The 21,376-nt window shown below is 41.5% G+C and overlaps 1 protein-coding gene across 1 annotated transcript in view; it reads right to left on the bottom strand.

Annotated features, from left to right (window-relative positions):
• The window catches only part of prex2 (phosphatidylinositol-3,4,5-trisphosphate-dependent Rac exchange factor 2), a 93,855-nt gene extending 72,823 nt beyond the window's left edge, over positions 1-21,032 (bottom strand). The window contains exons 1-4 of the mRNA XM_063483722.1: positions 20,607-21,032; positions 3,027-3,098; positions 2,024-2,146; positions 455-559 (exon numbers count right to left, since the gene is read on the bottom strand). Of these exons, the coding sequence (XP_063339792.1) occupies positions 455-559; positions 2,024-2,146; positions 3,027-3,098; positions 20,607-20,744 (438 nt within the window). The 5' untranslated portion in view covers positions 20,745-21,032. The remainder of the gene's footprint in view (positions 1-454; positions 560-2,023; positions 2,147-3,026; positions 3,099-20,606) is intronic.
• Between the last annotated feature and the right edge of the window lie 344 nt (positions 21,033-21,376).

Below are 21,376 nucleotides of genomic sequence, written 5' to 3'. Positions count from 1 at the left end.
TGCAAATTTTTTGACCTCCCTAAACACAATCCAGCAGTGGGAACGTAGTCAACTTTTGTTCTCGCAACACGATGCTCCCCTGTGGAAGTGAAAGTTTCTAAGAGCGTCGGAACAGGAAGTGGGAGTCAGCCCACACACAGGGGCAGAGCCACATCAGCTGTCAAACAAACTGGGACACAGAGTAGAGGGTTTTACACTGTCCAGCTGCTATGTGTGGGTGACTGCGTGTTTGTGTGCCCAGGAGAGTGTGTAGTGGCCCTTAGAAATCACCTCAGACGCTTTAATTGTTCCAGAAATCATGTTTCTGTTTTACCAAGAACTAAAACAGATTTCTCAGATTTAGGCTTGAACTTACAATTTAATTGTTACTGAACCTAAACACATACATTTTTAAGACTGCTTAAGACTGCTTACACTTTCTTCAAATACACAAAGGTTCAGAGTCTCTTCTCACCAGTAAACATGTCCTGACATTTCTGATCTTATTGAGCTCCAGCAGCAGCCTCTGGGCCTTCTCGTGGTTCCCGCAGTATTCGTCATAAATCTGAAAACGGCTCCTCTGCAAGAGCCAGAAAAAGTCAAGGTGAAAAAGAAAAAAAAAGAGGGACGTGTAAGGAGCAGAAATTATAGTCAGAAAGCAACAGAAAGAGGGCAACAAAGTCAAACAGAAAAATGGGAAAGGAGAGGAGGGCATCAGAAAACAAATGAACCCAGACAGGGCAGTAAAGAAGACAGGAAAGACACAGTAAGACTGACTGCAAAATAAAGAAAGATGAGAGAGAGAACGAGGCAAACTAACTGGAGAGCACATATATATAATTGAGAAGATATAAATTATTCGTCCCACTCATCACCAAATACATAATAGTGATCATATCCTGTCATCTGCCTCGCAGCCATGACCGACAACCTTCCACCAAAGCCATTCATATGACATCCATACTCATTGTCTTTCGCAGCGGGCCCAGACCACACAGCCTCTAAATCACTCACTACAAAGCAGCAAAAATAGTACGCAGTCTTCAGCCGTGCTGCTGTGCCGCAGAAGACAAAGCGGGTGATCTGAAGAGACATAACTGTCAAAACAAGCGGGAGCGCGTACAAAAACAGAACTTTATGATTAACTTTACAGATCGCCCGACTCGAATCGTGTTTTCTAGGAAGACTATTTACGAACACCCAAATTGTTTATGTTCTGGCCTTGGGATGGATTGACTGATTCCAATGCAGTCCCAAAAGGAAAGTCTTCAGCCAGCATAAACTAATGTTCAGGCCTGAGTCACAGAGGGAGTCGCACTGCCCAGCTGGCTGGCTTTTTTGTGTTTCTGGAGTAGATTGTGTAATTCTTTCGTGAAACTTTTATAGCACCAACAAATCACTACAGAGTAGGAAACTCTGAAAAATGCTGCATAATACGTTAGGCGTGTCTAATTTGTTTCATCTCTATGGACACATGTCCATAGACATGCTCATGACTGAATTATGGTCATGAGTTTTCAGTATATCCCATCTTGCTAATGAGGTCATCACGTCATAAACCTAAATGTACCACTTATACTGCCAGGTCATCTCTCTTGCACCTGTATGAGCAGCAGCTAGATGCGACCGACAAACTCGCGTTAGACCCAACAGAAGGACGCTCAGATTTATTAGACTTTGAAGACCGTTATACGCCAGCGTGCCTCAAGGCTTCGCATCAAAGAACTGTGATATACAGTGGGAAAGAGCAGTATATCAGAGCTCTATCAGGCATATCGCACATGTGGGCACTCTCACCGTGAGTAATCCAAGGGAGTTAAATTGACAACACGTGGAGCACGTCGGCATAACCGTGCACTGAAGCCCCGACAGAGGGGTTTTTTCCCCCCTTTTTCAGATCACACGCTCCAGTGAACTGAGGAGTATTACGAAGGGAGATAGCATCAGTGCCACGGAGCTTTAAGAGCTCGGACAAGACATCGTAATTAAAATGCGTTGAGTTGACATTCAATTTGCAGAAGCACGAGTTGCACGAGTTACGTACAAAGTGCAAGAAGCAGCGACCGATTTCATGGTGAGCGTGAGGGTCGGGCTGCAGGAGCTCCTCCACCATGGACAGGAAGTCTTTGTGAACAGCCAGAATCTCCTCAATGTTAGAGAATAAGACCTAAAAGAGAGAGAGAGGCAGAAAGAGAGAGAGAGAATCAATACTTTGGCATATGCTTCCTCTTGTGGTCGGTGGTGCTTTGATGGCCACGGAATAAAAACCGAGGTTTCTTTGTAATGAGTATCTTAGCTTAAGATCTCTTTGATATTTGAATTTCAAACATAATTAGAGATATTTTAACAGAAAGAAAAAAATAAGGAACACAATGTTAAGATCTGTTGTGTGGAAACTTAGCCTTCATGTGGTGTTGACTTCTGCCCTTATTTATGTCATTTTTGTGGCGATATTAAAGAAAAGAAAACTGTGCTGGATAAGTGAAGCGAGTGAAATGAAACCAAAGCATGAAAACCAGAAGTCTTTCATGGGCGTTCTAAAGCCAGAATAAACTTAGTAGCTAGTGATACCAAGGAAAAAAGGAAAATCCGATCATTGGGTTTCCATTTTGGAGCACTCTCAGCCGCTCGGTGGCATTGCAGCTGTCGGCCTTTGCAGTGATGACCCTTTTCGTTATCTAAAACCCCCGTCAGCGTGTTCCCAAACAAATCAGAACATGAGGGGACACGTTCCAAAACACGGGACATCCAGTAAATATCCAGTGAATGCATGTTTACCTTCAAAAGTAAGCAAGCTCAGAGAAGAAACGCCCCCACTGTGAGAGAGCATCCTTTATTATCCTCCAGCTGGGATAATTTAAAAATAGAATATATTTACAGCTGCTTCCTGGATCGCCCACTGCTTCTTCTACAGTCCAGAACTTTATGCTAGTTCAGGTTGAAAGAACCCCCACCCCCTAGAAAAGCTTAATTTTTATATAAAACTTCCCAACTCTTCACGGGTAATGCCGCTGAGTGCAGTGTCAGAGCAAAAGACTGCTTCTCACCTTCACCGTTTCCTCTGTGACGTTCTTTTCGATTTTGGTGGCTGCGTACTGATTGAGACGATGCAGGAACACCTGAAGCAGAGCAGAAAAGGAAAACAACAGTTAACACTGTGGAACCGGTCCCACGGTAAATTGCTTTTTGGCATTTGATCTCTTGAACCTTAAACAGGCTGAATAGAAGACAAGATTTGAGGCTTTCTGTGTGCAGCTGCAACTCTTCACAGCCACAGTAAATTGGTAACCTTCACAATGGACACCTGATATTGGCGAAATACAATCTTTACACTAGATGGGGGGAGAGAAAAAAAAAAAAAAATTGCAGCTCATGGTATTTCAAAGGCAGCGTTAAGTGGCTTTGGATGTGAATTGTAAAGGCCAACAGTGTGTGAACTGAGATGGATGGAAAGTGCTCTTAACTTTCTTCGGTCTCTGAGGACGCTGGTTCCCAGGCTGGTTTGCTGCATAAGCGCCCGACAACCCATTTAATGCTTCAGGGAACTTTCTGAGAATGGCAAATTAAGAAGGTGTGCTTCAAATGTAGTGCTAAAATGGGACTAAGGAGAAATTAGTCATTTTCTGAACTCTGCCTAAGGGAGAGCTTTTAAAGACGAAGACATCCATCAGTGGGTACCGGGTGAGAATCTTTACATTTACTGCATGTGTGCAGTGCTTGGGATAGGGTTTGGCAGAAAGCGATCCACCTTCAATTTGCTGCATCGTTTTCATTTTGATGGATGCTCGTATACGCCTTTACTCCAGGGAAGCTGTGATGAAATCAGAAGCAAGGCTGAAAAATCTAAACTTTTATAAAATATTAAGAAGATGTGAAATTACTGTCAATAGCTAAAAATGTTGCAATTTTTTCCAAAACAAAACTTTTTCTTGCTGAAAACTTTAAATAAGAGTTAATTAAGCAGCACTCAAGAAATGTCATTGTTACAAAAATCATGAAACTGTATTCAAGATTCAAAGAGTTTACTGTCATGTGTGCAAAGAAAAAAAGCATTTCTCTGTACAATGAACTTCTTTCTCTGCTGTCCACACACAGATGCCGGTTAATATGTACAAACAGATAAAATACAAATAGCATGAATAAATAAATGGAGGCAAAAAAACTGAAGTATTAAATAGATTTATGTGCAAAAGAGCTGAGCTAAATATGCTGGTTTGATATGTGAGATGACCTGATGTGCTAAAATTATTATTACTGTTAAAATAGGTCAGCTGTTCAAGAGTCTGATAGCAGTGGGAAAGGAGTTGCTGATACAGTTATATCAACTGAATATAAAAAAAAAACTTAATGCATCTTCTAAATAGTATTTAAGGCAGAAAGAAAAGCACAAAATGAAAATGTTTGGACTCTATTATGTAGAGGTGAACTGATTTATGGACTGAAAGTACCTGATGTCTGTATTTGTATAGAAATCTGCTTTTGTTTGCTAAAGCAAAAATGTGTCAGGTAAAGCTGCGTGTAGAGCAACTCGTTAATAGTTTGTTATTTTTACCGTTTTTCAGTAGAAGAGCAGCTAATTTTCATTTGTTTAAGGGTGATTTGTGTTTCCACCTGGGATCAAACCAGGTAATTTTCACTTGTTAGGCGGATTTGTAAAACACTACAAAGGGGGAAAAAAAGGATCTATATCTGATTTTTTAAATCCTCAAATGTCACTATCAGTATTAAAATCCTATATCAGTCAGGCTCTACTATTACGCCTATTAAACTGTGGTAAGATTCATCAACATGAAGGCAAACTTACAAAGATGAAAGAAAGCTGACACGAAAACAATTTGTTGAACCAGATCTATTCAAACCACATCCACCGTGGCAATATGATGAATTATAACTCAATCAATGGCCTGTCACAGCAGTCCGAGCCAATGCGACATGACAGACAAGAGAGACTGAAGTACAAAACAACAGACTGACGCTGACATTTCAGCAGCCCATTCATTGGACAGAAAGCAGCAACAGCAGTTCTGTAAACATCAACGTGATCAAGCTCCACACTGACGCGCAGTCACTTCAAGCAACAAAAACTTACATCTGTCTTTGCAGTTAACCCTAACCATGGGCATCCGCTTACTGCCCCACCGAGGGCCATAATGCCATCTGTCGCCCACTGCAGCCACACAGCAGGCTGCCTGACCTGAGCAAGCTAACATAATACAACCACAAAGCATGTTAACAGGTTACTTTAATGAGCACACAAGCCAAGAGTTATTCCTTGCCACTGAGATCTAAGTGAGCGCCTGTGACTATAGTAAGCTTATTGAACAGTTTCACTTGATTAATTGTGAACAGATGGAAAGCGGGTGGCGCTAGATTGGTGGTAAAATCTACATTTCAAGCTAATTACTAAGCCAATGTTCTGTTAACCGTTGTAAGAAAACAAGCCGACGTGAAAAAATTACTGAAATCTTTTTAATCACATAGTACTGACGTCAAGCAGCACTTCAAAAGGAAATGCACAAGCAAATGTACGAATCTAGGTTTGTGGTTGGAACGGAAAAAAATGAAACGAGTGGGGCTTAAATAATCAGCCTCTTTGTTGTAGGCCAACTTCATGCTGATTACCATTCTGTAGCTGCCTTGCCTCGCAACTCTGCCACTCACTAGCATTAGCATCTGATTAGCAATTCTAATATGTACAAACACTAAGCAGAATCCGTCAGGCCTTCGCAAAGGCCCGCCGGGGCTTATAGTGTATGACCTCAGCTGAGCAATTTTCACCAAAACAGTGCTTCCTATCACCGAAGACAGCCTTTATGGAGTATCACTTCTAATAATGAAAGGTCTACTCGACAGGAAATAATCTCTATATCTGCAACTCGCTAATTATCCTGCATATCTGCAGTTAAGGAGAGCTCTGCTGCAGAACGTCAGGAGACACCTCGAGATGCTTATCAGATTAAAAAAAAGCATGAGACAAAACATGTGGCACAATGGACGGCGAGGACTCTAAATCGGATTGGACGGAGATAATAAACTGCATTACTTGTAAAATGAAGAAATGTTTTGTCACCATGAAAGGCTTGTGTTAAAAAAAAAAAGAAAAGAAAAGAAAAAAAACATCAGTCTGAACAATTAATCTGAGACATTATGGGCGTTATTCCTAGAATTGCGGATGGCTCGGGCTTGATTTGTGGAAACGAACACATCTCTTCCTAACCGACTGCCAAAAGTTCCTTGTTGATGTTGTTAAAGAGACTAGTTCTGGAACAGCTCCACGGACAGTGAATGGGAATTCGACTGGCTGAATATATGGACACAGTAACAGTACCCAGGGTGACCACTGCAACACCTAACAGCATGTATCTAAATCGAGCACTTATGTCATCCAAATCCAGTCTCATTTGGTTAGTGGAGTGTCTCTTCACTGCATCATAGAACAGAGCATCTGTTTTGTGGCTTAAAGTTTTGGTTGTAATATTATTAACAGTTCTTGCCAATATGATAATAATTAGTAGCTTGAAACAAACTGCATTGAAAATTGATTTTATAATAATTTTTGAAGGTCATTTTCTTTAAACCTCGGGTATAATTTGATGAGAGTTTGTTCAAACAAAAACAATAACAACAAAAAAACACCTTCTTACTAATCTCCTTTTTATTTGCTATTCTGTCCTTGTGACAAGTGAAATGCATTTTTTTTTTTTTTTTGCAGTATGTGTTTTCTTGCAGCGGTCCACTGTGTCTGGGCGCTGACCACTGCTGAATCCCAAGCAGACTTCAATGGCTGCAGAGCTCAATGGGAGCTGTTCATGGTCAATGTCATGGCTTCTGAGACCAAAGATGTAAAGAAACAAGCATAAAATACTGAACAACAAGTTGTGTTTCATTTATGGAAGGCTTTGTGGTTTAAATACTCTCTTCAATCACTACCGGATTTCTAAAAGATACTTTTTCAGAATTTTAGTGAGTAATTTCAATTTTTAATCATTTAGCAACTTTTTTTTCCTTCTTTCATGAAAATGAAGGAAAAGAATGGCCTTCAATACTCTCAAGTATGTTAGAGTATTTACTACTGCTGTCAATGTAACATTTATAGACTAATTTTGAACTCCAACTAAACAAGTTAAGAACTCAAACATAACCACACCCTCAATTGCATTGTAGAGCGTCCGGTTATATTAATGAAAGTTATGCATCTGCTAGATTCTCAGTCTCAACCTGCCAGTACTAAATCCCATTGCCACTTAGCGTTATTTGGCCATCTGTGTCATTTAATTTCAATATTTAGTATGAAGTAATGTCAGATTTCAAAAGCACAAAATGTCATCAATTAAAAAAAAGAAAAAAAAACAGTCTGCTTTTGTTACAAAGCGTGTCACCCCTCTTTTAGCCATATGTGCAAATCTCCATATAGGGGAAAAAAAAAAAACTGTTACATTTGCTGAGATCAGCAGGAGACTGTCAGAGTTTGAGAATTAATATGTGAAAATGATTTGGTTTTATAATGTGCTTTATGCCATCATGCATCACGGGTTCTAACTGTGAATGACATAGTGAATGATGGTCAGGTTAGTGTTGCTTTTTTCAGGAGTGGGACTGTTCCTCCCTATCAGCACATTAAAGCCGCTGCAACATCAGTTGCAAAACCATCAAACTGTGGGAGAGAAATATCTTCAGAGGTGCCCTTCATAGCAACACTTTCTAAATACTGGAGCTACTGGGGCAGACAGAACCTGCACAAGTTTACCTTTGCAGGGAGTTCTGATGTCAACGATCAGGCAAGTGAATGACAAAAAGTATTTCTAGGATTTATTTGAGTCTCCTGATGCTTTGAATCCAGTTAAATTCTGCTATATTTAGTTAACAATAGTTCTCATACTGAAAAAGTGGTGCTTGGTGTCTTAATGACAACTTAAAAAGGAATAGATCCATCACCCCCCTTCCTACTCATTTTCACCTCTAGCGTTACAGAATCCCAAGGGCTGAGAGTGAAACTCTGTTTCTGACATGATTGTTGATGCAGTGCTAAATCAGAGGAGGTTAAAAAAATAAATAACATGCTAGCAGATACAGTGAAAGACAGACCTGAGGGTGGGTGTGGTGGTCTTGGTTGGGGTGTGGGGGTTAAAAAACTCTACTCCTGTCTCAAATCTCAGACTTCGGTACTTTTACTTGTGCAACAGTCTGTTCAAATCGAATACATGCAATGCACTACAGAGTACATGGATGTATACTATGTATACTTTGCAAAGGGTAGGTTGGTTATTGTTCTGGAGGGCTTTGAGACTGAGGTTTTAGCAATCAGTTTTCCCCAGCGATCGCCATCAACCCCCAGCAACCACTCCCAACTGGATGTGGAAAACTCATTTTTCCTTCATACCTGATGGTTGCAAGATGGCCATGAACTGGTCTCTAAGCCAATGTGACTGGGGCCTTATTCACATGATCCTAGATAATCACCATGATTGGCAAATGCCCAAAAATAGCTGAGAAGTTAATGTCACATGATTAGTTGTCACATGTCTGTAAAACCTCAATAGAAGTCTAAGGGAAAACCACTTTTTGTCTTGACCACTGATAAACACTTTCTTGCTTAGTTTATGGGCTCAGTCACTCATTGTGGGTGATACTGAATTAAAAAAAAAAAATAGTGTGCTGTATTAATCTTGGTCCTATGTTTTAAAATCAAGAATTATCAGTGGTATGAAGTCAGACCCACCCCTCCTCATCACATCCAGATTTTTGCAGCCAATGACGACAATGAAAATACTCATATTGAGACTTTAAACAGGACTCAGGTGATGTCATGTTAGCTAGGTCCATCTTTTATACCATCGCTAATACTGGCACAGTTTTTTTTCTACTCATTGATGTAACAGATGTAGCATTGTTTGGTATTTATTTGTGTTAAGCTGTCACCTCAAGTGTATAATTATTCAGCATTAAATGTGTGGTTGGAAAGACTACGCAGTTCAAGAAAGTGCATAGTGCACTACATGGAAATGCACCAATAGAAATATATTCAAGCAAAGGTTGCTATTAGGACATACAGTACAATCTTTCCGATCCATGAATTTCCATCAGCAGCATCCAACAAGAAAACTCTTAGAAATTGTGTTCCCTCGGGCCCAGGTATAATCACCTGGATTGTCACTTTGATGGCTGAGGGTGGGGACAGCACATTAAAACCCCATTAAAGTTTTCATTATTCTGCAGAGCAGATGGGTGTGATGAATAGTTCGGTGCAATCGCTGCATGTGGCCCTACATGCTATTAATCAGCAAAGCCCTACATGCTGTGGGCCGCAAAGGCACGGTAATGTAAATCGTTGCTTTGCTCTTGCATACAGTGTTGCTCTTATTTGAGAAGTTAAATAATCTGACACTAGGATTAGGAATAAGAAGCTGACATCAGGTTAAGCAAATAAAAGAACTACCGACTAGACACTTAGACATGAGTGACAGCTCGCTCAATATCTGCAGGAGTCGTGCAGCTCAGATTACACCCTACGTCCTCTGGACTTCAGTGTCATATACAAAAGTAAAACAGCAGACAGGCTAGCCAGAGGACCAAAGTAGTTCAGGACATTTTGTGAATGGATATTATGCAATGCTGTCCCCGCGGCACCTCTCCACCAGACTGGAAAGATACAATCGGCGGAACTAGCCCCTCCCCTTGTTTATGTTTATCTCTTCGTCAATGAAACACATGTATCAAGAAAAGGAGTTTGTCAAAAACGGAGGTCACTTGCTTCCTCAAATAAGTAAGCTAGCAATGACATGACAGGAGGACAATGACAGACATTCTTGCGCTCCAAAATAAAGGATGTGCACATGAATGCTGTATGTGCCGAGCCAGAGCACATGCTCGTGTCAGAGGCTGCAAAGAATGTGAAGTGCATGGTTGTTCGGCATGCCCAGCAGAATGCGGTGGCAGGGTAGGAACCACAGAGAGAGGAAAAAAAAAAAAAGAGTGCTTAAAAATAACCAAAAAAAGACCGAGACAATGCAAACAAGCTGCTCTGATTAGAAAAGCTGAAAAAGCTACGTAGCTGCTTCGATGGTGCAAAAATGACTTTGAATTGAGTACAAAGCTAGCCTCAAACATCTGTTAATCCATTCAAGTTTGAGCCATTTAAAGAGTGGGCAGGAACACAGGGTGTGTTTGATGTATCAAATGGAAAACAACCATTTTAAGTCCTTGAGGATCAATTGGCGCAACTGTAGAACACCAAGCTCTTCCTAAAATTAAAGTGGTGACGCAGCTTTATTAAACAGAGTAAAAATATTATGTGAAGTAACACATCTGTCAGCAAAACTTGTGCTCTTAACAGTATTACGCTGCTTTTGCTGTAATGTGGGATCTGTTGCTCACTACTGAAAAAGGTCCAATGGAAGTTCATTGGCAGCGGTTCTTCTGCAGCGCTCCAGAAGAACAAATAGGCCTTTCTATGAGCCTATTAGAGAAACTGGCCCTTTTGTCCATGGACAATTGGCTGATCTGCTTTGTTGTGGTGACTGATAAATAAACGTACACATAAACATCCTGTGTGCACCCCCCCAAAAAAAAATAAATTATAGGCACATCTCTATGCACTTGTTATCATTCCATCACAATCTGTGATCTAGGGTGTCTCATCAGCAAATAACAAAGATGAGACAAAAGCCATTCAAAGCTGGAGACAGACACATGAAAAAGTCCACTGGAGTGAATCACTAGACTGTGACGCTTTGCTCATTAACATAACTGTGTTTTAGAGTACAGTGTGTGCGCCTGTGTATCTATATTGGATATATATTTCTGTCTACCACCACAGTAGTCTAAAAAGTAAAGCAGAGTAATAAAGGAGAGCCGGTAACAATGGTGTGAGCTGTTCAGCACCCCTAGGTAAGCTTTGAAAGCACCTGAGTGTGTGAAGGTGCTGCAGTGGTGAGAAGTGAAGGGCAAAGATGGAAGGAAAGGCAGGAAGAGGCATTGAAAAAAAGAAAAAGGAGAAAGACTCTTTGACCTTCTTTTTAACATAACATCTCTGTAGGGAGGATATGAGTATACTGTACGTTGCCTTTGCCATTTTTCCTGTGCAGAAGAACTGCCTTTGAATTAAAACAGTATTAAGGGCTAAATTCAGAGTAAATCACCTACACACATGTCTATGACACACACAAACACACGTATCCACACACCCCAAATTCCTGGCAAGCAAAAACTGAATTTCCTTCAAATACTGACTAGAGACAAATAGTCTCTGGTGCAGAGATCACACTGGGAGACATCCGAATAGAGAGAAAAGGCTCTTTGTAGCAATTCCCGCAATAAGCCAGGTCCCTTCCTGGCTTCAACAGGTTCTGATGACACCTCCTAGAGGCATCCTGTGCTTCCCATCTCATTAGTCCTCTTTCCCAAGCTGACTTTTTCTCCTCCACTGGGAATGTATACAGGAAACACACGCTATAAATACAACAGGGAATGTTAATAATTCCAACTTGGAAGCAGCTATTAAAGCTCATCTATACAACTCAATAAAAGCCTCTGGTTTTAATTTACAGCGGAGTACACAGTGAGAATTCATTTTACATGATCTTCTGGTAAACAAAAGTCCTTTTATCTGTATAATATGCGTTATTTGGGGAAGCTGTGTGTATAAGAACTGAGAAACAATTAAAATACTGTAAAAGCAGGGATTTGACATTCTCACAACAGCATATAAAAATACAGTGGTGTGAAATATTTGCCCCCTTTCTGATTTCTTATTTTTTTTTTGCATATTTGTCACATATAAATGTTTCACATCATCAAGCAAGTTTTAATATTAGCCAAAGACAGACCGAATAAATACAAAAATGCAGTTTTTAAATGATTATTTCATTTTTTGTGGGCAAAAAAGTTGTCTAAACCCACCTGGCCCTATAGGAAAAAGTAATTAGCCCTATAAAAAAGTAAAAAAAACACCACGATCTAACACAAAGAAATACCTGAGAAACAACATCGTTGACATCTATCAGTCTGGTAAGGGTTACAAAGCAATTTCTAAGGCTTTGGCACTACCAGTGAACCAAGGTGAGAGGCATTATCCACAAATGCAGAAGACTCTGAACAGTGATGAATCTTCCCAGAAGTGGCCAGCCTACCAAAATGACTCCAAAAGTACAGTTGGTAACCTTTTATGGCCTCCTCATTCAGGAAGCCATAAAAGAACCCAGAACATGATCTGAAGAAATGCAGGCCTCACTTGTCTCAGATAAGGCCAGTGTTCATGATTCAACAATAAGAAAGAGACTGGGGAAAAATTGCGTCCATGGGAGAGGCCCTAGAAGAAAAAGAACTCCAAGGCTCATCTCACATTTGCCAAAAAAAAAAAACCAAAACAAAACAAAACAAAAAAAACCATCTTGATGATTCCCAAGACCTTTTGAAGAGTATTCTGTGGAGTGACGAGACAAAAGTTAAACTTTTTGGAACATTGGTTTTCTGATAATTTGGCATAAAACACAGCTTGACATAAAAAGAACATCATATCATCAGTCCAACATGGTGGAGGTAGTGTGATGGTCTGGGGCGGCTTTGCTGTGTTAGAACCTGGACAACTCGCCATAACTGATGGAATCATGAAGTCTGCTCTCTACCAAAAAAAAAATCCTAAAGGAGAATGTCTGGCCATCAATTCATGCCCTGAAGCTCAAGCACAGTTTGGTTATGCAGCAGGACAGTGATACAAAACACACCAAAAGTCCTCCTTTGCATGGCTCAAAAAAGTAAAACGCAGGTTTTGGAGTGTCTTACTCAAAGTTCGGACTTAAATCTGATTGAGCTGGCATGACCTTAAAATAGGCCATTCATGCTCAAAAACATCCAATGTAGCTGAATTACAACAATCATGCAAAAAGGAGTGGGGCAAAATTTCTCAAAAGCAATGTGAAAGACTCTTCACCAGTTGTTGCAAATGCCTGATTGCAGTTCATACTGCCAAGGGTGGCATAACCAGTTATTAGGGTTAGGGGGCAATGATTTTTTCACAGCACTGTATGACCCTTTCATGAAAAAGCCCGGAACACAGTTCTGGCTTGTGAAAGAAAGTTTAGACCAATAAGCAATGTGCTTTGAGGCATCTCTAAGAACTCCCAATTGTCTGTAAAAGTTAGAAAAATTCTCCACTTTGATGTTATTGCTGTACTTTCACTGACCCTGGCACCAAGTACATTCATAAACAGCTGGAATGAAGCAATTTATCTAATGAATATGTCTGTGTCCAATGTCTCTGCCTGACTCGGCGAGCTGCTTTCACAATCGACACTGAAGCGAAATGAGCACATGAGCATAAAATGATCCTTGCGGTCATGTCCGCAGAGCTTAATACCTGACAAGTTGTGGGTCTGTTTAATTTCACCCATCGTTGTACTCCAAGTGGTTAGCAAGTTTAACATGTTAGGAAGATCATTTCATTTGTGAAATTGGATATTAGGTGGGGAGACTTGCCTCCAGTAGATGAGAGTACGTTTCCAGAGAGCAGGGCTACAATCTCTATGTGCAGTCAAGCAAACCATCACCCACTGATTGCTGGCGATTCCCAGCAGAGCCACACACACAGCACACTGTATTGATCTCCGAGATGACTAAACAGAATTGTCAGCCTCCTAATCTGTGGCGCGCTCCCAAGCATGACTGTCTCACAGCCCGATTGTTCATTTGATTACCATTCAAACCTTCCAAACCATCTGCAGGAGGCCCCCCTGCCACCCATTTCAGCAGCACTGGCAGGAAAAATGAAACCTGCAGCGTCAGCCTCTCTCACACATGACAGAACTGGACATTTTGTCAAAGGAGAACTGAACAACTACCCTGCCAGTTTCTCCCCAACTCTCATTCTGCCCAACCACAACTACTGAGCGTATTCCCACCCCCCCAAAAAATCTCCTTCCTGACAGGGTTCAGCTCATCATTGCTGCTTTTTGGATTGTTAATGACCAGTTCAGAAAGCACCACACTGAAGGAACTCCATTATTTATCATTATTGTTCATAATGTGGTGAAAGTTTTCTTGCCAACAGACAGTACAGATACCAAGACTCTAGCCTTGAATACAAAAGGACAGTTTAACATTAACATGTGTAATATTGGGGCTAATTCATCCTTCATACAAAGTCCAGCAATTTTATATCTTCAAGAAAAAGAAAGCAACAGAAAGGATGTCTGCAGACAGAACTTGTTTAGAAACAGAGAGACACTTGTCTTACAGCAAATCTTATTCAACTGCTTAATTAAATAATTGACGCTAAACTGGAAATTCCCGTCACGTCTGGCTAACTCTGGTTGTGTACAGAGTCAGAGCCCTGAAGTGCAGGATGGACAGAGACATGAATGACATGGAAAGTGTGAGTTTGAGCCACAGAGGAAATATGGAAGCCTGTCTAGACATATTCAGCAAACACTCCATCAAAAAAGAAAAAGACAAAATCAGATTTGAGAGTGTAGCAGCAAAGAGCCATAGCGTTTGTGAGATAATTGAAGACATGAAAACACATGGCTGGCAATTACTTTTTTTTTTTTTTTTTTTTTTAATGGCAATCGTTTAATCCGGCTAATGAGCAACATATGAATATTTTGTTTAGTTTAGAAACATGCTTTCATTTTTTCCAGGGGTGTTATCCAAAAGGATGGTAATGCTACGGGCAAGTTCACAGCACTGTGTCTACCTTTGTCTCGCCGTTTTTTACTAGTCGCATGCAGGCACCATGTGACAACGCAGCTGGCACAGGTCAAATCACATCCTTCCTTCTCCTCTGGGCTGAGGGATAGCACCCCTCCTCTGCCTTCTGAGCTAAGCCTACTCTATGGATTCAGCACAAAGGTTAATGCAGCCCTGACGCCTATGCAGTTAAGCCTCCTGGTTGCTAAGAGGCTGCTTGTACAGTAGCACAACACTGCTTTCCATGGCCAGTGAAGGCATCGGTGGGGGGATTGTATGTGTGCGCATGTGTGTTTAAGCAGGAAACATGCAGCACAATGTAAAGATGGGAAGGTCCAAGAAGGAAGGAAATCCTGCTTGAAAAATGGCCTGAGACAAAAAGCAAAAAATGCTTTCTGCTGTGTTAAAATCTGCTAGTGGGATTTTACACCAGGTCCTTCTGGAGAACCACAGAAACGTTTTCCTTTTTGGATCTGCACTAAAAAAAAAAAAAATTATAATATTTAGGGTCTTTTTGCAGCAGAAGAGAAACTCTGAGTGCCCTTTGCAAACTGTGGTAAGTATATATTGATTGGTCAAACACACACACAAAAAAAAAAAATCCAATAAAACAACTGTAAAGGATTAGCCTTTAAAAATGGACCAAGATACACAAGAATGAGCTGACACTGGAACCCAGGCTTTATGAAGTGCATATTTCCCCTCAGCTTGCAACTACACATTACAAAGCAAAGTAGAAAAGAACAGGAAGAGACTGAAACAGGATTACAAGACAATATAAGTCCGCAGCAAGCAGTGACATTGCATTCAATTGGGCAGCCATTGCGTCACTTTTGCATTTCCTATTAGCAGTGCAAATTTAACACAGAAAAAAAGGCTTGGGCATATGCGATTCCCCAGTGGGTACGTATCCCCATGTAACTCTCAAAACTGTTTGGTGGACTAATGACAGAGAGAAGGGAAGATCACAACTGCAAAGAGACTTATCGAACGATTTGCTAAATCTAGAATGGCAAGGTGAATGCATGAAATGCTGAAATGCTTGCCAAAGACACTGATGCTACTCAACACAGCACTGCTCAGTAAAGAGAAGGACGAACCTACTCAGTGTTTTAATTGATCTAGGACTCGAGGCTCTTGTCTCTCCAAACTAATCTTGGCTGGCTAAAAGGCAGATTTAGATTGAAGATATGCCGCTTAACATAATATATTATAAGAGATATATTGTTCATACCATATATTGTAAAAACAAAATTACGAAAGACACAAAAAGTGCCAGCTTGGAGTAGTTTACTGCCAATCAGAAAGAGAATCACTTAAATTCAGGAAGAGAACCTATGAAACTGTTCAGTAATGTGAGAGGTACATCCTTGCAAACACAGCATAAAATGTAGGCCGCTTGTGTAGTGCCAGCAGTGTTGCAATTAAAATGCAAGTGAGCCGCTCCGTCAGTTTGGGGGCCTCACAAGGGGGACACAAGAGAGAAGCTGCCTGTATTCTTGGAGAGGACAGCCTGACCAAATCCAATTAAAAAGAGTCAAGGAGAACCACGTCTCACCTCTCCCTCGCTTCACTTCTGTCTTCTAGTTAGTCTCTCACAAGCATACGCGTGTGTGTCTGCGAACCTGGATCATAGCTAAATGAAGAAAGTCTGAAGTTTAAAATTCTGCTCGGTGACGAGGAAACGTGGCTCTAGCCAAACAGCGATCCATAAGTGGAAAAAAAATACACTTCTTTAAAGGCTATCCACGGGTGGAACATGTGCAGCCACCACCTGCTCTGGGAGCAACGCTGGAAAAAAGGAATAACAGGGATTTGTGACATATGAAAGGGCAGAGTGTATAAGAGGCAGGTGTGGAAGCCATAACATTATGAGGCTATCATCCGCTCTGGAGAAAAAAAAAAAAAAAAAAAAAAAGGAAGTAATTAAGGAATAAAGAGGGGAGCAGTCGGGGGAGATACAGCAGACTGCCTCTCTGTGGAATCGCTTATCACACACCGCAGCCTATTATAGAGACAAACTGATGTAAGCAACAGTAAATGGCTATTGGCAGGCTCTCTGCATGAAACACTCAGCCCCAGTCTCATAACTATACAATCCCAGTCTACCAGCATCATGCTGAATATGCCCCGTCTTGTGTTATGTTTCATACACAACTTTTGCTTTTGCACTCTTTGATCCAGCGTCTCCAGCAAGACAACAGCTTTTAACATTTCTGGCTTCTGATCCCTACCACATGCACTAATTAGCTTTTTAATGTCAATAAAACGTTCATCCCTAGTATGTATTCAATAAATAATACGTCTGACTTCATCTATTATTTAACAATAAATAAATAAATAAATAAATAAAAGGAACTGCTTAATTTACCTGCAGACTTCCATTACAGCAAAATATACATGGCATTTTAATTCTTAAACATGGCAGCACTGAACTCTCAAATGCACACGTATACACACAAGATTGCGTTTTCTCTGTTTACAAGTTTGCTTTCTCATCTGATCAGGATGCACTGATCGGATCAACAGAATCTTCTCTTCCTGTTTCCATCATGCACAAGAGAGCTGAATTCTCAAATGACATCCACAGATTATCAGACAGGAAAGGGATGGGAACAGGAGGCTGTGACCTTCGGGGGTCATCTGCTGACTGTCGAGAGGCGACGAACTGCCTCCTCATTCGGCTGGTTATATGTTGCAGGCAAAAAGAAAGGGAAAAAAAATTCCTGGCCCAGCGGCACATGCCAGAGCAACTATCCCAACCATGTAAATAAATCCAAACCCAGAGGGACCGCAGTGGAGCCTTCAAATACAAATACACAGACAGAGTTTACTTGAATACCTGGGTTTTCTAGGAGCTAACAGCATTTTCCATTAGGCTTCATTTTCTAACTTCCTGCAGGCGTATTCACATGGAAGACACAAGTGATTTTAAAGTGCGGACCAACAACTGCTGCACGTCAAGTCCAGAGAGCACAAGAATAACCTCTATGTTGCCTGTGCACGCGCATGCAATATGAGGTTTTTCTTGAATTTCTTCCCTTGCTGATAAACAGTATCTAAGATAAAGGCAAAGGTACGAATTCTACAGCATTGCACGGTCTAAAAACCACATCTATTCAATTTCAAGTTATTCAAAGGATTAAAAATGTTTTATACATTACACTCGTATTACTCGGGCTTTTGTTGGGTAAGGAAGGCAGCAGCTAAGGGACCACTTAATGCACTGCAAAGCTCTTTGGAATATATTAAGTTAACTTGTGATCTCCCTCCAGAATTGGGACATGAAAGGTTTCCCCCATTGTAGCTTCTTGCATGCTTCTTCTCTTAAGTGCTTATCATGCAAGCAAATGGCTTTCAGTGTCTCTCCATCAATGGCAAACATTGGCAGACTAAGTATTTTGTTTGACAGTGTGGCTAAAAAACTGCAGACAAGCAAAGACCTCATTAGAGTCGCTGTTTACATTATGCCTTGATTTGTTCCTCCCATTGAGGCTTTTCTAAGAATGACTATCATTTTATTGGCTCGTAGCTGTCCAAGATAAACACCACTGTCCACCACCACCCACTATCTCTTGCTATAATTGTTCATTATATAAGATAGGAAAGACATATTACGGACAGCTTCCCTGAAGCCTTCCTCTCACTGTCGGAATACTGGGGACGTTTAGTACATTAGGTGGAAAAGGTGGTGTTTTAATCCAGGACAATGCCCAATTTAAACTTTCCCAGTAGCTTTAAGATATAATCTACATATTTTCCCACAAGACGTCGGGTAGATCCACACAATAGGCGCATACTATCCTGGGACAAACTGCTCTAATCATCCTTGTTCTCCATGCTGTTTTCCACTACCTTAAAAGTGAAGTATGTGTGAGGTGCATTGTGTTTAGGTCCCACAGATCGGCAGCAACAATCTTTGCTCTTCAGTTCAACTTTGCCTACGGACCGGAGCCTCATTGTTCTCCAGCATTTCCTAACCTCAGAGGAATTCCTCCTCCAGGAAATATGCTTTACAAGAGAAGGCACCAAGCCCAGTTACTCACAGAGACCACCCCCCCTCTACCCTTCACCCTCCTGGCAACATCTGCCCTGTGATCCGCTGTACCCTTTTCCCTCTCAACCCTTTAGCGATATCGTGCGTACACATCTTCAAGGCCTCCGATGCCGCACAAACAGGGCATCTCCACCCTGACCTCGAGACACTTAGACTCTTGGCAGTGGAGTAAGAAAAAGACAAGTATGTGTTTGTGTGATCAGATGAAAGTCTTCAATGTGACCCTTTCTCCACAGGAGGGCTGTCTTTGATCATCCTGAGCGTTTCTGACGATGCCCTCCAGGATCTCCCAGAAGATAAAACCGCTGATAAGAGCGAATCTTTGTCTTCTTCTTATTCTCCTATCTTTTTAATCATTATCACTCCACTAAACCAACTTAACTCACTTTTAAGACTCCAGTCTGATGCTTCCAGCATGGCATTCCCAGCCAGAACAGAAAGCCCTTGTAGGGATCAGTCACCTCTGAAATCAATCCCAGTTCCAGCACTACAGGGGAGATAAAGAAGGGGAAGGGGGAGGCTACATTCCCCAACCCCCCATCTCCAGGACTGAGGACACATTCCCCTCATGTAATCACCTCCTCAATTTCTCCACTGATGTGCCACTTCTAAGAAAGGCTCCATCCCCTCTCTGGCTCCTCTGTCCTCCATTGGAAACATCTGGGCGGTGGCGGCGGCGGCGGTGATGGAGGGGTCGGGATGTACACATTCATACATGTGGTCTGGGAAACTGCAGACCACAAAGTGCCCCCTCAACCTTTGTTCACAGCAAATTTCTCACCACGCTGGGAATGCAAAAATATGGTGAAAGGCAAAAGGGCACAGGGCATCGCATTAAAGTGTTCACCGCCAGGATTAACGTCCTACACGGCCACTTGGGCAAATTAAAACACTCGATAAGCAGCAGTGCACAATGACGACTTTTCACAGCTTTTTGGTTTCAGCAAAATCGCCACATCCTCCTGTCTTTGAAGTCAGGCGTCACTTCATGTAATGCCATTAAGTTGACAGCCATGACTCTGCTGTGCAGAAACCAAAAGTGTTATGCTTTAGTGCAAAGCTGGAGTTGTGCTGCCAGCTGAGTGCTAACTCCAGCGGTTTGCATTTGAGTCCACCTGTGCTGTCTTTGGCAGAACTCACTAATGAGAAGCTGGCAAAGCCGGTGACTAAAATGCCCTCCTCTGTACTTCTTATGAAGTGTGTGGCAAATTGGGTAATTACTGGACTGAACAGATGCTGTAGAGGGCACAAAATAAAATAAAAAAAAAATAATAAAGAAAATACACACTGAGTTGAGATACAGATGCCATTTAAAGTTTCCTCCATGAAACTTTAAGGTCTTTACCTTAAAGTTTATTTGCCATCTTCAGAGTCACTGAAGTGTAGACAACATAGAATGACGTACCTAAATGAGCGGGGAAAAGTCCTGGAAACATTTACTTTTTTGTCTTGGTTGACCTGCCATTTATCCTAATGGTATATATGAGGGCCAGACTAACCACTGTGAGCTTAGAGGAGCCCATGAGCAGACTGCGAAAAGGATTAAACATCACAGTGGCTGTGCAGGAACTAAAGCTGTGCCATGCCTCTTTGTGACTGCTCTTCCAATTTCACACTTGCATTTTCAAAGGTAAATGTCTCCATCAGTAGGATAGCGTCACACAGTATTACAGACAACTTTATGGCTCATGTTATGCTCACAGCGCAGCAGCAGCAGCATGCAGGCTTTGTACAGGAGAACGCGCAACACTTCTTGCCCTGCAGGCTGATGCACCGTGCATACTAAACAGGCTGGCTGGTTTGTGTTTATTGAGAGGCTTGTTTTGTTTTTCCCCATTAAAGTATGCAATCTGAGGGTTCTCTGTTTAAAACCATTCTCATCACTCACCGAGAGAAACTCGAGCGTCCCGACATAGTCCCGCTCAGTCTTTAAAAGTTCATTTAGGACGCACACTCGCAACCGCAGCTGTTTCTCCAGGTCCTTCCCGCTTTCAGCTCTGTGCTCACTTCTGCCTTCCTCAGTCATTGTGAGTATATATATGAAGTTATTTCCTTCAGGAGTTCACAGCTTCACATCACACAGCGAGTTTTAATGGCAGAAGTGTAAAGTTTGCAGCATGGTCAAAAAAAAAAAAGTCAAGGAGCAACCGGTGCCTGTGCTCTTAAATCCACAAAATGTAGGGAAAAAGAGCGAAACGCAGTGTAAGAAAAAAAAGTTAAAATAAAATTTTTTAAAAAGTTTCTGAAAAGCAGCTTCCAACAAATTGTGTGACTGACCGTTGTACAACAACTGGACACCACTTAGTGCACCGAGTCCATGTGACTCCTTAAATCTTCATCCTAATCCAGCCTCCCAGCAGCTTTTTACACGGAGGACCAGTGTAAAGGCACCAGCAACACTGGTCCTCTTGGTGCTGATTTCAAAATAAAACCACGGGCGTTGAGAGGCAGCTAAACGGCAGATCAGATAAAAATGACCTCACGGTCATGAAGATGCTCTAAAGTTGATCTAACTGCCAGCCAGAACTGCGGAAAGGATACTTACTGTACACCCCGGTGCTTAGTGTGACCCTTTTCGTGCTTTTAATTTGAAGGAACGGTTAGTATTTTGAAGCCATCTCCAGGTAACTTGACAATCCTTGAAGCATATAATCAAAT

The sequence above is a fragment of the Pelmatolapia mariae genome, linkage group LG9 (assembly GCF_036321145.2).
Source record: "Pelmatolapia mariae isolate MD_Pm_ZW linkage group LG9, Pm_UMD_F_2, whole genome shotgun sequence".
NCBI classification, from domain to species: Eukaryota; Metazoa; Chordata; class Actinopteri; order Cichliformes; family Cichlidae; genus Pelmatolapia; species Pelmatolapia mariae.
This window is presented reverse-complemented; position numbering and strand designations above follow the sequence as displayed.